The 17,653-nt window shown below is 45.7% G+C and overlaps 1 protein-coding gene and 4 non-coding genes across 5 annotated transcripts in view; 3 read left to right on the top strand and 2 right to left on the bottom strand.

The window, feature by feature from the left end:
• Window positions 1-424: 424 nt before the first annotated feature.
• On the top strand, window positions 425-507 carry trnas-cga (transfer RNA serine (anticodon CGA)). Its single transcript has one exon. It is a non-coding gene; the product is annotated as a tRNA-Ser (tRNA).
• A 2,991-nt stretch (window positions 508-3,498) lies between these two features.
• Window positions 3,499-3,572, top strand: trnai-aau (transfer RNA isoleucine (anticodon AAU)). The gene has a single exon. It is a non-coding gene; the product is annotated as a tRNA-Ile (tRNA).
• Window positions 3,573-11,592: 8,020 nt separating this feature from the next.
• On the top strand, window positions 11,593-11,682 carry trnar-ucg (transfer RNA arginine (anticodon UCG)). The gene is given in 2 exon segments: window positions 11,593-11,629; window positions 11,647-11,682. It is a non-coding gene; the product is annotated as a tRNA-Arg (tRNA).
• A 319-nt stretch (window positions 11,683-12,001) lies between these two features.
• trnas-uga (transfer RNA serine (anticodon UGA)) lies at window positions 12,002-12,083 on the bottom strand. The gene has a single exon. It is a non-coding gene; the product is annotated as a tRNA-Ser (tRNA).
• A 2,229-nt stretch (window positions 12,084-14,312) lies between these two features.
• Window positions 14,313-17,653, bottom strand: part of LOC147085592 (uncharacterized) — a 42,928-nt gene continuing 39,587 nt past the window's right edge. Inside the window, exon 2 of the mRNA XM_085979149.1 lies at window positions 14,313-14,917. Coding sequence (XP_085835275.1) covers window positions 14,313-14,917 — 605 coding nt within the window. The remainder of the gene's footprint in view (window positions 14,918-17,653) is intronic.

Below are 17,653 nucleotides of genomic sequence, written 5' to 3'. Positions count from 1 at the left end.
TCTGACTTAGAAGTATATTACCGATCCTTCATCGTCGCTGGGTCAAAATCCTGGGACTCCCTCCCTAACAGCACTGTGGGAGTACCTTCACCACACGGACTGCAGCGGTTCAAGAAGGCGGCTCACCACCACCTTCTCAAGGGGCAATTAGGGATGGGCATTTAATGCTGGCCTTGCCAGTGCACCCAAATCCCATAAACGAATTTAAAAAATCCTATCAGCATATCCTTCTATTCCTTTCTCCATTCCTCTTAAATGCATCTGTAGTATTCGCCTCAACTACTGCATTCTCAGTGCTCTTTGGCCAAAGATGTTAATCCTGAATTCCCTGCTGGATTTATCAGTGAGTATTTGTGACCTGTCTTCTCTGAGCTAGTTCCTGACTCACTCACAGTAGGAACTATTTTCTCATTGTTAATGTGCAGCTGCGATGGCCGAGTGGTTAAGGCGTTGGACTCGAAATCCAATGGGCATGTCGCACACAGGTTACTAACCCTGCTCGTAGCGATTCTACTGTAAATTCTTTATTTTATTTCATCGGTTCACTGCAAGTGGGAACACGGTTTGGTTTTATAAAACTGAACACGAATTAAAAAGTGTGTAAAAAGACCGTGGCAGGACTCGAACCTGCAATATCCTGATAATTTTAGAAATTAATACCGAAGTCTGACGCCTTATCCATTATGCCACACGAACAGTAGGAGTAATTTGTAGATCAGCGCCATCTGTGGACAGATAGACACAAGGTCAACCTTCCAGTTCCTTGAGTTCTCGGCAGAACTAAGGTTTTATAGCTTTGCTTCAAAGTATTGCAGCTCCAATCTTTTCAGCAAATAGCAAAATTAAGAAACTACCCACACCATCAAGAAGTAAATGGCCCGTACGCGGATCGAACCCGCGACCTTGGCGTTATTAGCACCACGCTCTAACCTACTGAGCTAACCGGCCTGCTTTAACTCCTTTTGCTGTTAAATTCAATTTATGTTGATTTTTGGTTTTTGTCAGTTGTCAGTGCTCCGGTTTCCTCCCACAGTCCAAAGATGTGCGGGTTAGGTTGATTGGCTATGATAAATTAACCCTTAGTGTTAGGGGGATTAAATACGTGGGGTTACGTGGATAGGGTGGGATATGTGTTGGTGCAGGGGTTACGGGGATCGGGTGGGATATGTGTCGGTGCAGGCTCGATGGGCCGAAATGGCCTCTATCTGCACTGTAGGGTTTCTGTGATTCTGTGACTTCGAAGGCTGTAAAAGAAAGACTCTGATTTCTACAGCGCCTTTCACCTGAGGACGTCTCAAAGCGCTTTACAGGCAATGTAGTTGTAGTCACTGTTGTAGTCACTGTTGTAATGTAGGAAAAACAGCAGCAGCCAATTTGTGCACAGCAAGCTCCCACAATGTGATAATCGAGGATCACCTGTTTTAGTGATGTTGATTTGAGGATAAATATTGGCTACAGGACACCGGGGTAAACCTCATCATCCCCTGCTCTTCTTCCAATAGTGCCATGGGATCTTTTATGTCCACCCGAGAGGGCAGAGGGGGCCTCAGTTTTGGAATTGTATTCCACCACAATCTGTAACCTTATGGACCGGCATATCCCTCACCCTACCATTAGCATCAAGACAGGGGACCAACCCTGGTTCAATGAGGAGTGTAGAAGAGCATTTCAGGAGCAGCACCAGGCGTACTGAAAATGAGCTGCCAACCTCATGAAGTTACAACACAGGACTACACACATTCTAAGCTATGGAAACAGCATGTGTAGACAGAGCGAAGTGATCCAACAACCAACGGATCAGATCAAAGCTCTGCAATCCTGCCACATTCAGTCGTGACGATTTTAATTGAATGTAATTTGTTCCTAGGACTTGTGCATCGCTGGCAAGGCCAGCATTAATTGCCCATCCCTAATTGCCCTTGAGAAGGTGGTAGTGAGAAGCCCTCTTGACCCGCTGCAGTCAATGAGGTGAAGGTGCTCCAATAGTACTGTTGGGGAGGGATTTCCAGTATTTTGACCTAGTGACGATGAAGTTATGGTGATATATTTTCATGTCGGGATGGTGTGTAACTTGGAGGGGAACTTGGAGGTGATGGTGTTCCCATGCACCGGCTGCCCTTATAAGAACATAAGAACATAAGAAATAGGAGCAGGAGTAGGCCATTCAGCCCCTCGCACCTGCTCCACCATTCAATAAGGTCATGGCTGATCTGATCTTGGCCTTAACTCCACTTTTCTGCCTGTTCCCCCTTAACCCTTGACTCTCCGATGGTTCAACAATCTGTCTATCTCAGGCTTGAATATAATCAATGATTCAGGCTCCACAGCTCTCTGGTGTAGATAATTCCAAAGATTCACAACCCTCTGAGAGAAGAAATTCCTCCTCATCTGCGTCTTAAATGGACAAACCCTTATTCTGAAACTATGCCACCTGATTCTAGATTCCCCCGTGAGGGAAAACAGCCTCTCAGCATCTACCCTGTCAAGCCCCCTCAGAATCTTATATGTTTCAATAAGATCACCTCTCATTCTTCTAACCTCCAATGAGTATAGGCCCAACCTGCTCAACCTTTCCTCTAAGACAATCCCTTCATCCCAGGAATCAACCGAGAGAACCTTCTCTGAACTGTCTCCAATGCAAGTATATCCCTCCTTAAATAAGGAGAACAAAAATGTATGCAGTTCTCTAGGCGTGGCCTCATCTGTACAGTTGTAACAAGACTTCCCTACTTTTATACTCCATGCCCCTTGCAATAAAGGCCAACATTCCATTTGCCTACTTAATTACTGCATGCTAACTGTTTGTGTTTCATGTACGAGGACACCCAGATCCCTCTTAACCGCAGCATTCTGTAGTCTCTCTCCATTTTAATAATATTTTGCTTTTCTATTCCCTCCACGGCCTCGCCCCTCCCTATCTCTGTAATCTCCTTCAGCCCCACAACTCCCTGAGATATCTGCGCTCCTCTAATCCTGCCCTCTTGAGCATCCCTGATTATAATCGCTCAACCTTTCTGTTGCCCTAAGCTTTGGAATTCCCTGCCTAAACCTGTCCACCTCTCTTTCCTCCTTTAAGATGCTCCTTATAATCTATCTCTTTGACCAAGCTTTTGGTCACCTGCCCGAATTTCTCCTTATGTGGATTGGTGTCAAATGTTTTGTCTGAAAATACTCCTGTGCAGCGCCTTGGGACGTTTTACTACGTTAATGGTGCTATATAAATGCAAGTTGTTCTTGGTAATGGTGGTAGCTGATTCGGTGATTTTCTTGCTGTTGAATGTGAAGGGGCGGTGGTTAGACTTTCGCTTGTTGGAGCTGGCCATTGCCTGGCACTTGTGTTGGCTGTTGTCTTGTGTGGCACACAGTGACATATGCACAGTATTTGCCAATAGGATAGTGTATGATTGACAACTGCAGGTGTATGCTGAAAGATTAATGCAGGAAATCGTCAGCTAGAGTCTCGAAAATATAAGCTTATACACATGAACCAAAACCAATGGCCGGTTAGCTCAGTTGGTTAGAGCATGGTGCTAATAACGCCAAGGTCGCGGGTTCGATCCCCGTACGGGCCATTTGATTTTTGGTAGAGAGGGTAGTTTCTTGATTTTGTTATTTGTTGAAAAGTTTGGATGGAAACTCACACGGGACCTGCAATACTTTGAAGCAAAGCTGGAAATCCTGAGTTATGACCTGCGGAGCGTTTCCAACATTAAATGAACAATTCCAGATCCATCGGGACTTCTCGTATTTCAATCAGTGAACGGTTCACAGCTGCTGATTGGTTTGGAGTGCAAAGAATAGAACTGAAATAAATACAATCCCGGGGTTTAATCACTCATTATTAACATACCGCCAGAAACAGACCGTTCGGTCCAACCAGTCCATGCCGCCGTTTATGCTTCACTCGAGCCTCCTCCAGTCTTTCCTCATCTAAATCTATCAGCATAACCCTCTATTCACTTCTCCCACATTTGCTTACCTCGCCTCCTCTAAAATGCATCTAAACTATTCGCTTCAACCACTCCCTGTGGTAGCGAGTTCCACATTCTCACCACTCTCTGGGTAAAGATGTTTCTGCTGAATTCCCGATTGGATTTCTTGCTGACTATCTTATATTGATGGCCTCTAGTTATGCTCTTCCCCACAAGTGGAATCATTCTCTCTGTATCCACTCTATCAAAACCTTTCATAATTTTAAAGATCTTTTAAGCTGACCTCCCTATTCTTCCTAGCATAATGAAATACGTCACACTTATTTGTGTTCAAATTCATTTGCCAATGCTATGCCCATTCTGCAAGTTTATTAATGTCCTCCTGTAACTTGTTGCAGTCCTCCCCAGTATTGACTATTCCCCCCAATTTGGTGTCATCTGCAAATTTATAAATTGTGTTTCTGATTACTAAGTCTAAATCGTTAATATAAATTGCGAACAGCAGTGGCTCCAGCTCTGATACTTGTGGAACACCACTACCCACCTTCTGCCACTGTGAATAAACTACCCGGTAGTCGGACTATCTGCCTTCTCTCCTTAAGCCAGCCAGCAATCCATTCCACTACTTCTCGCTTGACTCTGAATTCTCTGCCCTTGTTCATCAGTCTATTATGGGGTACATTATCGAAGGCCTTCTGAAAATCCAGATAAATTACATCTACTGCATTACCATTGTCTACTCTCTCTTTTGGTTTAGAGTCATAGAGTCATAGAGTAATACAGCACGGATAGAGGCCGTTCGGCCCATCGTGTCCGCGCCGGCCATCAAGCCCTTTCTAATCTAATCCCATATTCCAGCATTTGGCCCGTAGCCTTGTATGCTATGGCATTTCAAGTGCACATCCAAATGCTTCTTAAATGTTGTGAGGGTTTCTGCCTCCACAACCCTTTCAGGCAGTGAGTTCCAGACTCCAACCACCCTTTGGGTGAAAAAGTTCTTTCTCAAATCACCTCTAAACCTCCCGCCCTTTACCTTGAATCTATGCCCCCTAGTTATTGACACCTCTACTAAGGGAAAAAGCTCCTCAGCATCCATCCTATCTATGCCCCTCAAAATTTTGTACACCTCAATCATGTCCCCCCTCAGCCTCCTCTGCTCCACGGAAAACAAACCCAATCTGCCCAGTCTCTCTTCATAGCTGAAGCGCTCCAGCCCTGGTAACATCCTGGTGAACCTCCTCTGCACCCTCTCTAACGCGATCACATCCTTCCTGTAGTGTGGCGACCAGAACTGCACACAGTATTCCAGCTGTGGCCTAACCAGTGTTTTATACAGCTCCATCATAACCTCCTTGCTCTTATATTCAATGCCTCGGTTAATGAAGGCAAGTATCCCATATGCCTTTTTTACCACCTTATCCACCTGTTCCGCCGCCTTCAGGGATCTGTGTACTTGCACACCCAGATCCCTCTGACCCTCCATCTTGCCTAGGGTCCTTCCATTCATTGTGTATTCCTTTGCCTTGTTAGTCCCCCCAAAGTGCATCACCTCGCACTTTTCCGGGTTAAATTCCATTTGCCACTGTTCCGCCCATCTGACCAACCCATCTATATCGTCCTGCAGACTGAGGCTACCCTCCTCGCTATTTACCACCCTACCAATTTTTGTATCATCCGCGAACTTACTGATCATACCCTTTACATTCATATCCAAGTCATTAATGTAGACCACAAACAGCAAGGGACCCAGCACCGATCCCTGTGGTACCCCACTGGCCACAGGCTTCCAGTCACAAAAACACCCTTCGACCATCACCCTCTGCCTTCTGCCACTAAGCCAGTTTTGTATCCAACGTGCCAAGGCACCCTGGATTCCATGGGCTCTTACCTTCTTGACCAGTCTCCTGTGCGGGACTTTATCGAAGGCCTTACTGAAATCCATGTATACCACATCCACTGCGTTACCCTCATCCACACACCTAGTCACCCCCTCAAAAAATTCAATCAAATTAGTCAGACATGATCTTCCCTTGACAAAGCCATGTTGACAATCCCTGATTAATCCTTGCCTCTCCAAGTGGAGACAAATTTTGTCCCTCAGGATATTTTCCAATAATTTTCCTACCACTGATGTTAGGCTCACTGGCCTGTAGTTCCCCGGTTTTTCCCTACTACCCTTCTTGAATAATGGTACTACATTAGCGGTTCTCCAGTCCTCTGGCACATCCCCTGTGGCCAGAGAGGTCCTGAATATATGTGTTAGAGCCCCCGCAATCTCCTCCTTTGCCTCACACAGCAGCCTGGGATACATTTCATCCGGGCCTGGGGATTTAGCCATTTTTAGGCCAGCTAAAACCGCCAATACCTCCTCCCTCTCGATGTTAATATGTTCGAGCATATCACAGTCCCCCCGCCCTATTTCTATGTCGACATCGTCCTTCTCCATAGTGAAAACAGATGCAAAAAATTCATTTAGAACCCCTCCTACATCTTCCGGCTCCACACACAGATTGCCACTTTTGTCCCTAATGGGCCCTATTTTTTCCCTAGTTATCCTCTTACCCTTAATATACTTATAAAACATCTTCGGATTTTCCTTTATTTTGCTTGCCAGTGTTATTTCATGGCCCCTCCTTGATCTCCTAATTTCTTTTTTAAGTATCCCCCTGCACTTTTTGTACTCCTCCAGGGCTTCCTCCGTCTTTCGCCTTTTGTATCTACCAAAAGCCCTCCTTTTTTTCCTAATCCATTCTCGTATATCCCCTGACATCCAAGGTTCCCTGTGGTTTTTGGAACCACCCTTGACCTTTACGGGAACATGTTGCCATTGTATGATCTCAATCTCCCTTCTGAAAGCCTCCCATTGCTCCGATGCGGATTTTCCTACAAGTAGCTGATCCCAGTCCATTTTGGCCAGATCCTGCCTTATCCTATTAAAATCGGCCTTCCCCCAATTTAGAACCTTTATTTCCGGCCCATCCCTGTCCTTTTCCATGACTACCTTAAATCTTACCATATTATGGTCACTATCACCAAAGTGCTCACCTACTAGCACTTTTTCCACTTGGCCGGCCACATTCCCTAGAATTAGGTCCAGTACCACCCCCTCTCTTGTAGGACTTTCTACATGCTGGCTCAAAAAGCTCTCCTGGATGCACTTTAAGAATTCTACACCCTCTGAGCCTTTCACACTCTGACTATCCCAGTTAATATTGGGGAAGTTGAAATCCCCCATTATTATTACCCTATTATTTGCACATTTCTCTGAGATTTGCCTACATATCTGTTCCTCTATCTCCCCCTGACTGTTTGGAGGCCTATAGTACACTCCCAGCAAAGTGCTTGCCCCCTTTTTGTTTTTAAGCTCCACCCATATGGCCTCATTAGAGGACCCTGCTAATATATCATCCCTCCTTACTGCAGTAATTGACTCCTTAATTAATATTGCGACACCCCCTCCTCTTATATCTCCCCCTCTGTCTCGCCTAAAGATTCTGTACCCCGGAATATTGAGCTGCCAGTCTTGCCCTTCCCTCAACCATGTCTCCGTGATAGCAACAATATCATACTCCCATGTGTTTATCAACACCTTCAGTTCATCCACCTTATTTGGAGTGCATAGAATGGGACTGAAATGACATCGGCGATCTCCAGTTCCCTGCTCCCCTCACCCACTCCAACCTAACTCCCTCTGATCTTGCAGCACCCCGTTCTCTCCGATACAACCCTAACATTGTCTTTAAACCTGCTGACAAAGGTGGTGCTGTTGTTGTTTGGAGAACCGTCCTCTACCATCCGGAGGCTGAACGGCAACTCTCTGACAGCTCCTCCCACCTCCCCCTGGACCATGACCCCACTACTGAACATCAAGCAATTGTTTCCAAGACTGTCACTGACCTCATCTCCTCTGGAGATCTTCCCCCCATGGCCGCCAATCTCTCAGTTCCTCAACACTGCACTGCCCACTTCCACATCCTTCCCAAGATCCACAAACAAGACTGCCCTGGTTGACCAATTGTTGCAGCCTGTTCTTGCTCCACAGAACTGATTTCTTCCTATCTTTACTCTATTTTTTCTCGACTTGTCCAGTCCCTTCCCACCTACATGCGCGACTCTTCCAACACCCTCCGTACTTTAACAGTTTCCAGTTTCCTGGCCCCAAACGTCTCCTTTCCACTCTGGATGTCCATTCCCTCTACACCTCCATCCACCACCAGGACGGCCTTAAGCGGCTCCATTTCTTCCTTGAACAGAGGCCCCACCAGTCCCCATCCACCACCGCCCTCGTCCGCCTGGCTGCACTTGTTCTCACATTGTACAACTTCTCCTTTGATTCCATTCACTTCCTCCAAATTAAAGGTGTTGCTATAGGTACCTGCATGGGCCCTAGCTATGCCTGCCTTTTTGTGGGATATGTGGAACATTCTTTGTTCAAGTCCTACTCAGGTCCCCTTCCTCACCTCTTTTTCCGGTACATCGATGATTGTATTGGTGCCGTTTCCTGCTCTCGCCCTGAACTAGATAATTTCTTTCACTTTGCCTCCAATTTCCACCCTTCCCTCACCTTCACATGGTCCATCTCCGACTCTTCCCTTCCCTTCCTCGACTTCTCTGTCTCCATTTCTGGGGATAGGCTATCGACCAACATCCACTATAAGCCCACTGACTCCCACAGCTACCTGGACCACACTTCCTCCCACCACGCTTGCTGTAAGGACTCATAGAAACATAGAAACATAGAGACATAGAAGATAGGAGCAGGAGTAGGCATTCAGCCCCTCGAGCCTGCTCCACCATTCAATGAGATCATGGCTGATCATCCAAATTCAGTACCCTGTCCCTGCCTTCTCCCCATATCCCTTGATCCCTTTAGCCTTAAGAAATATATCTAACTCCTTCTTGAATATATTTAATGAATTTGCCTCCACTGACTTCTGTGGTAGAGAATTCCACAGGTTCACCACTCTCTGGATGAAGTAATTCCTCCTCATCTCTGTCCTAAATGGCTTACCCCTTATCCTTAGGCTGTGACCCCTGGTTCTGGAATCCCCGGCCATCGGGAACATCCTTACTGCATCTAGTCTGTCTAGTCCTGTTAGTATTTTATAAGTATCAATGAGATCACCTCTCATTCTTCTAAACTCCAGCGAGTATAAGACCAATCAACCCAATCTCTCCTCATATGTCATTCCTGCCATCCCAGGTATCAGTCTGGTGAATCTTCACTGCTCTCACTCCATGGCAAGAACATCCTTCCTCAGATAAGGCGACCAAAACTGCACACAATGCTCAAGATGTGGTCTCACCAAGGCCCTGTACAATGCAGCAAGACATCCTTGCTCCTGTACTCGAACCCTCTCGCTACGAAGGCCAACATACCATTTGCCTTCTTAACCGCTTGCTGCACCTGCATGCTTACCTTCAGCGACTAATGCACAAGGACACCCAGGTCTAGTTGCACTTCCCCTTCTCCCAATCTATTGACGTTCAGATAATAATCTGCCTTCCTGTTTTTGCCACCAAAGTGGACAACCTCGCATTTATCCACATTATACTGCATCGGACATGCTTCTTCCCAATCACCCAACCTGTCCAAATCATACTGGAGTTTCTCGGCATCCAATTCACAATTCAATTCGCAATTCAAATCGCTTTATTGGCATGATAAGTTACATCTTATGTTGCCAAAGCATCAAAATACATTTATGGTTGAGCACATAAACGCAGTTCTATTCATACAGTGTATAAACAGGTATATCCCTGAGTGTATAAATATACATTCGCATTGTTTATATATATTCATTTCTGAGTTTACTGTTTGTCCCTCTGTTCATGGCAAGCTGTAACATAGTGTGCCGCCAGTGTTACACAGCTTCTCTCCTCTCCCAGCACACATGCCCACCCAGCTTTGTGTCATCTGTAAACTTGGAGATATTACATCTAGTTCCCTCGTCTAGATCATTAATATATATTGTGAATAACTGGGGTCCTAGCACCAATCCCTGCAGTACCCCACTAGTCACTGCCTGCCACTCGGAAAAAGACCCGTTTATTCCAACTCTTTGCTTCCTGTCTGCCAACCAGTTATCTATCCAAGTCAGTACCTTGCCCCCAATCCCATGTGCCTTAACTTTACACGCTAATCTCTTGTGCGGGACCTTCTCAAAAGCCTTCTGAATGTCCAAATACACCACATCCACATAGCATTTCCCCCACTACCGATGTCAGGCTTACCGGTCTATAATTCCCCGTTTTCTCTCTACCACCTTTTTTGAATAGTGGGGTAACATTAGCTACCCTCCAATCCATGGGAACTGTTCCAGAGTCTATCGAATTTTGGAAGATGACCAGCAATGCATCTACTATTTCTAGGGCCACTTCCTTAAGAACACTAGGATGTAGATTATCAGTCCCTGGGGATTTATCCATTCCATTCTATTCCATTCTCCCAGTTTCTCTGTCTCTGTTGCATCTGTTCTGATGATGCCACCTTCCATACCAGTGCTTCCGGTATGTCTTACATTTTCCTCAACTGAGGATCCCCCTCTACCATGGCTGACATGACACTCGACCGAGTCTGTTCCATTTCCCACACGGCAGCTCTCACCCCTTCCGCTCACTCCCAGAAACATGATAGGGTTCCCCCTTGTCCTCACCTTTCACCCCACCCACCTCCACATTCAACGGATCATTCTGCGCCATTTCCACCACCTCCAGCATGATCCCACCACCAAACACATCTTCCCCTCCTCCCTTTCAGCATTTCGAAGGGACTGCTCTCTCCATGACAGCCTGGTCCACTCCTATATCACCCCAACACCCCTTCTCCTTCGCCCGGCACCATCCCATGCAAGTGCAGGAGATGCAACACCTGCCCTTTTAACTCCTTCCTTCCCATCGCCCAGGGCACCAAACACTCCTTCCAGGTGAATCAGCGATTACCTGTACTTCTTACAATTTAGTTACTGTATTCGATGAATCTACATTGTGACATCAAATGCAGATTGGGTGACCGCTTTGCAGAACAGTCGGCAAGTGTGACCCCGAGCTTCCGGTCGCCTGTCACTATAATTATCTGCTCCACTCCCTCTCTGATCTCTCCTTCCTTGGCCTGTTGCACTGTTCCAATGAAGCTCTACGTAAGCTCGAGGAACAGCACCTCATCTTTCTATTAGGCACTTTACAGCCTTCTGGACTTAACACCGAGTTCAACAATTTCAGACTATAAATTGGCCCCTGTATTTCTTTAATTTTTTTAATTTGTTCTCATTTTTCCTCACATGACAGTTGTTAATGTTTCTGCCATAATCATTCACACCTCATCTTGAGCCATCCTTTATTCGTTAACTTGTCCTATTACCTCTCCTTTTGCCTTGCACCATCATCCCTTTTGTAAGTCAATCTCTCCTGCCGTCCATTCTATCACAGACATTTCCTTTGTTCTTACCTCGCCTCCACCCATCCCTGCTTAAAAATCCCTCTTCCCTAACCTTTTCCAGTTCTGACGAAGGGTTCGACCTGAAAGGTTAACTGTGTTTCGCCCTCACTCGATGCTGCCTGACCTGCTGAGTGTTTCCAGCATTCTCTGTTGTTAATGAAATGAACACAGTAACGGAGTTTAATCACTCATTATTAGGATTTGTTGAGTCTACTTTTGTGTGGCCGCGTGGCCTAATGGATAAGGCGTCTGACTTCGGTGTAAATTCTGAATGCTATCAGAAGATTGCAGGTTCGAGTCCTGCCGCGGTCGTTTTACACACTTTTTAATTCGGGTTCAACTTTAGAAAACCAAACCGCGTTTCCACTCTTTTCCTTCCAAACATTGCAGGGTTCTTTATTAAATGGAATTTTTACGTGCTGTCTTATGTGTAAATTTCTCACTGATCTTTGCAAATAGTTTCAAACAAATCCACAATTTCTAATTGATGACAAATTAGTGTTTCCAATTGGAACAACAGCTTTGGGTTAATCAGTGTCATAACGTGCAGTGGAGGGAATTCTATTCAGTTTCGGGGCCAGTGATCTCCACAGGGAACCGATGAAATAAAATAAAGAATTTGCAGTAGAATCGCTGCGAGCAGGGTTCGAACCTGCGCGGGGAAACCCCATTGGATTTCAAGTCCAACGCCTTAACCACTCGGCCATCGCAGCTGTGCAAATGTAACTTTTCAACAGTGAAATGACCTATGCAAACTATTAGACAACTTCCCTGCACAATATAAATGGAAGGAAGTTGTGTGACAGCTGCACAGAGGCCTGGTTAGGTCACTGTGTACAGTTCTGCGCACTGCACCTTAGAAAGGATATATTGACCTTGGAGGATGTGCGGTGCAGATTCACGAGTGTGTTACCAGGGCTCCAAGGGTTAGGCTATGAGCAGAGATCAGATAATCTAGGCTTGTATTCCCTGGAATATTGAAGATTAAGGGCAGTGATCATAGAAATACAGAAATTTACGCCAGAGAAGGAGGCCATTCGGCCCATCGTGTCTTTGCCAGACGAAAAAGAGATATTTTGCCTAATCCCACTTTCCAGCTCTGGGCCCGTAGCCCTGTAGCTTACAGCACTTCAAGTACATGTCCATAGTGCTTTCTATTAATGTGATCGGCAGTGACTTCCAGAGACCGCTCCACTCTCTGTGTGAAAATGGTTCTTGTCAACTCCTCTTTAATCATTTTACCAGTTACTTTAAATCTACGCCCCTGATCATTGACATTTCTGCTAAGGGAAATAGGTCCTTCCTATCCACTGTATCTTGGCCCCTCAGAATTTTATGCACCTCAATTATGTCTCCACTCCACCTCCTCTGCTCCAAAGATAACAACCCAACCCTATCCAATCTTTACTTACAGCTAAAATTTTCCAGTCCTGGCAACATCCTAGTAAATCTCCTCGGTACCCTCTCTAGTGCAATAACATCTTTCCTGTACTGTGGTGACCAAAGCTGTCTGCAGTACTCTAGCTGTGGCCTAACAAGTGTTTTATACTGTTCAAACATAACCAGACTGTTCTTGAATTCTATGCCTTGGCTAATACAAACATAGAAACATAGAAGATAGGAGCAGGAGTAGGCCGTTCGGCCCCTCGAGCCTGCTCCACCATTCAATGAGATCATGGCTGATCATCCAAATACAGTACCCGGTCCCTGCTTTCTCCCCATAACCGTTGATCCCTTTAGCCTTAAGAAATATATCCAACTCCTTCTTGAATATATTTAATGTATTGGCCTCTGCTGCCTTCTGTGGTAGAGAATTCCACAGGTTCAGCACTCGCTGGATGAAGAAATTCCTCCTCATCTCTGTCCTAAATGGCTTATCCCTTATCCTTAGTCTGTGACATCTGGTTCTGGATTCACCGACCATCGGGAACATCGTTCCTGCATCTAGTCAGTCCAGTCCTGTCAGAATTTTATACGTTTCAATTAGATCCCCTCTCATTCTTCTAAACCCCAGTGAGTATAAGCCCGATCGTCACAATCTCCCCTCATACATCATTCCTGCCATCCCAGCTATCTGCCTGGTGAATCTTTGCAAAACTCCTTCCATGGCAAGAATGTCCTACCTCAGATAAGGCGACCAAAACTGCACACAATACTCAAGATGTGGTCTCACCAAGGCCCTGTACAACTGCAGCAAGACATCACTGTTCCTGTGCTCAAACCCTCTCGTTATGAAGGCCAAGATACCATTTGCCTTCTTAACCACCTGCCGCCTAATAAAGGAAAATATTCCCTAGGACTTTTTAACCAAAAATAAAAACAGAAACTGCTGGAAATATTTGTTAGAACGGATTCTTTTACCCTCAGTCTGGTTCAGTAAACACTGAGTCGAACAACTGGAGAATTCAAACGATTTATTATCCGCGGAGTCTTACTCTGATATATCGACACTGACTCCTGCAAGAGTCTGCGAATCCAACAGAGCAAGCAATTTGTCCTACAGTGTGTTACATTATTATACTTGCATTTGAGAAGACATTAACACATCGTACAGTCTGCACCAATCCCGAGCTGTGCACGTAGACAGTTAATTTGATTTCCTGGCCTGGCAGTTTGAAATAAAGAAGTCACATTTTACTGAATGGGTTACAGTTAAGTAAATATCCTGGTAATGGGTTCCCGATCACCTAAACATTATGGTAATGCGTTTGCAATCACGGTAATGTGTTTTCTGATCGCCTATTGTCTGTATAACTTCTGCACTCTGCTTTACAGTGTTTCCAACAGCAAGGTGTAACATTGTGGGCGCCAGCCATATTAGCAGCCAAAGATCAGTTTAGCCTTTTTATTTTACTTCTTGCTGCCTTCACAGTTTCTTGTTTCTATTTCTTTGACTTTGGTATTCTCAATCCCTCCTTTTATCATTCTATGATAACCAACCGTTATTCGGTTACGTCTATCTTATATAGTCGATCAAATTCTTCACTGTCATCATACTTTACTTCCTTCATTTCACATTCATTGGTCAGTCTTACCATTAACATCTTCGGGCTACCTATTTTTTCCAAAGCTAGCTGCATTCTTCCTAGCACACATTTCATGATTGCTAGTCCAATAAAAATACAGGCGATTGCAACTACTAGGTACATAGCCATATTTATCAACCAGTCATACCATCCTCCAAATCCCCAATCTCCCCAGTTACTTGCTTCCTTCATATTATCCATTTGTTCCCTTATCTTAGTGATAAAGCGGGTGATGTTCTTTGTCTGGTCTCGGACTCCCATAAGGCATTTACCTTTTACTATTGCACAGACACCACCTTCTCGGGCCAGCAGGTCGTCTAGGGCATATCTGTTTTGCACAGTGAATAACCTGAGTTCCGACAATTCTTTAGTGACTGCGTCGAGGGCCCCCATGGTAGCATTACCCAGGATGGTGAGGCCACAGATAAGGTAGTTCCGGTTATTGGCGGCCAGATAGGCTCCAATATAGCCTATAGAGAACAGGCCAGCAAATCCATATCCTATAGAGGTTCTGTGTCCTCCTAGTGATTCAGGATTTTTCCACTTGGAGCAAAACTCTTTCGAGGCTGCCCTGACTACTATTTTTCGGTGGGATGTCCATTGGGAGGGGCAGAGTACTGTGGTAGGGGTTAAGGAAGCGATGGCTACCGTCTGGGGGCGTTATCTACTACCATGAAATTAGTGGCTTTTCCTTGGCTCAAGAAAAAGTAGCCTGGTTTGGTATATATCACAGATACGTGTTTCTGCCTTGTGCTTAAATGGCTCGGGGGAAGGAAATAGTCAAAACCTTGGATCTCACGAGTATCAGTAGGCTGGGTATTAGCTATTTTTACTAGCATAAAGGTTTCCCCCCCTACCTTCAGAGTTGTCCCATCCCCTTCTCCACATAAAACTTGTACTCCTTCGGTTATTGACACACATACGGATTGCTCACATGTGCAGCTACCGGTGTCTGGTCCTATCGTACACTGATGGTGGAGGCAGCGTGTCACCAAGCAGGTGTAGTTCTGCTTAACCCATACTGACCTACAGCCATAGCCCGTCCCATTCCAACAATTCTCATAGCCACCAGGGTTCCTGCTTGGTTTCAGGCAATTGGCGGGCGGGGTTAAGGTATAGGGTATTGTTATATTGTTTGTGGGAGGGAGAAGGTGAGCATCTAAAAGAAAGTCCGGGGGAACAATAACCGGGGTTGGGGTATACAGCCCTCAACAGATATCAGGGGCGGATAACAAACAATTGACTCTGGTGAGTATAGGGCTGCGTGAGTCTGGAGGAATCGGTTGCCCGTCGGGGTTTCTTCAGGGAAAGTGTGTTGGAGATCTCGTTTACGTCTCTTTGTGAGGGTACCTTCTACCCTCGAATAGTCGAAGTTGCTCATAGGGGGCAGTCCATTTCTTTTCTTTTCCTGGTTGGACTTTGGATAACAGCTTTGTCCTTTGGTATCGGTAGTTCTGTTGCATGGTCGTGCAGTAACAGACTTGGTCACCTGGCGTCAGCAGACGTAATCAAATTTACACTTGGTCCAATGGCATGGCAATGTTCCTCTGTGTATGTATCTCAGCATTAGCGAGCGGTAGGGCTGTCTAATAAACCCAATGTAGGTGTCCCAGTTGATCACGTTCCATTTCCCGAACCCGCCTGGGTTATCATCATTGCACCGAAGCACGTCTCCGTGGCATAGGTGGTTTACCCGCTTGGGTTGGTTCCGCCGGCATGTCCACCTTCTGGGCCGTTGAGTTATTCCAAGGGTGATCAGGGCACTGATAGAGAGGATCCACAGCGACGTCTGCATGGCTGGTCGGCGCGGCACGTCTGTTTTGGGAGAGATTTCTTGGAAGCAAGAGAGGTTAGCATTCTTTAAGTTTTAGGCATAGCATTACTGACAATTTTACAGTGGTGGAGGTGGACACAAGCACTCTTTCCCTCTACTTTGGCAGCAGTTGGGGTGGCACCAGCCGGGATAGTACATATTTGGAACAAGGCCACGGGGAGTAATTTGTGCCATGTAGTTCCCGTCTCGGCCTGTAATTTGGCAAGTTTATTTTTCAAGGTCTGATTAGCCCGCTCGACCAGTCCGGCGGCCTGTGGCCTGTAGGCACAATGTAGCTGCTGTTGGATGCCCATTTGAGTGCAGAACTCCTTGCTTACCAGACCCACAAAGTGAGGGCCGTTGTCTGAACTTAATCGGTTTGGAATTCCGTACCTTGGAATAATTTCTCTCTTTAAAACTTTTACAACAGTGGAGGCTTTGTTATCCGTAGTCGGGTAGGCCTCAATCCACTTACTAAATACATCCACAATAACCAGTACATATTTATAACACTGACACCTTTCTAACTCAATATAGTCCATCTGGAGGGTCTCAATGGGACCCGTGGGTAACGGCGTCTTACCCATTTCACAAGGTATGCCTTTTCCCGGGTTATGCTGCTGACAAATGAGGCAGCGACTGCTAATACCTTGAGCCAGAGCTTGTAATCTAGGATGCCACCATGTAGCTAATAACGTGTCACTAGTTGCTCTGGTACCACAATGAGTTGCAAAGTGTATACATTCAATAACCCATAATGCTAGCTCATCTGACATACAAGTTTTGCTCGGCAGGGGTAACCCATAATTTAGACACACAATCATATGTACAACCGAGCTGTTTCCACAGTCCCTTATCACGATCAGGAGCGTCCTCCTGTAACTTAATGACGTCTTGGATGGTTGGCATTGGCTTTTCCGAGGGAGACTTGCTTTTATTTGAGCTTTTAGTCTGGCTCATCATTCTAGGCACAACCACTCGTTGTTCCTGGGACGCTTCCCTAGCTTCCTGGTCTGCGCATCTATTCCCTATATCTACAGGGGTCTGTCCTGCTGTGTGTGCGGAGCACTTTATCACGGAGATCTGTATTGGTAGCATGAGGGCTTGTAGCAAATCAGATACTAATTTCTGATGGGATATCTGTATTCCTGCAGAGGTTAGGAACCCTCTGTTTTTCCATAATAGTCCGAAATCATGAACCACTCCGAAGGCATATCTCGAGTCTGTATAAACGTTAACCTTTAAGTCCTTCCCTAAGATACAAGCTCGTATTAATGCGAACAGTTCTGCTTGTTGGGCGGAATACGGAAACTCAAAGGCGGCAGACTCCAAAGTATTACTGTCCTGATCTGCGATTGCATATCCAGAAAGTCTTTTCCCAAGGGGACTGACGGACGCACTTCCATCTACATACATGGTTGTGTCAGGACTCTGCATTGGGGAA

This window comes from Somniosus microcephalus, unplaced genomic scaffold (genome assembly GCF_052327205.1).
Source record: "Somniosus microcephalus isolate GS21.2 unplaced genomic scaffold, FLI_Smic_1.0 unresolved_chr8, whole genome shotgun sequence".
Lineage (NCBI taxonomy): Eukaryota > Metazoa > Chordata > Chondrichthyes > Squaliformes > Somniosidae > Somniosus > Somniosus microcephalus.
Note: the sequence above shows the minus strand (reverse complement) of the source record. Positions and strands in the feature narration are given on the sequence as shown.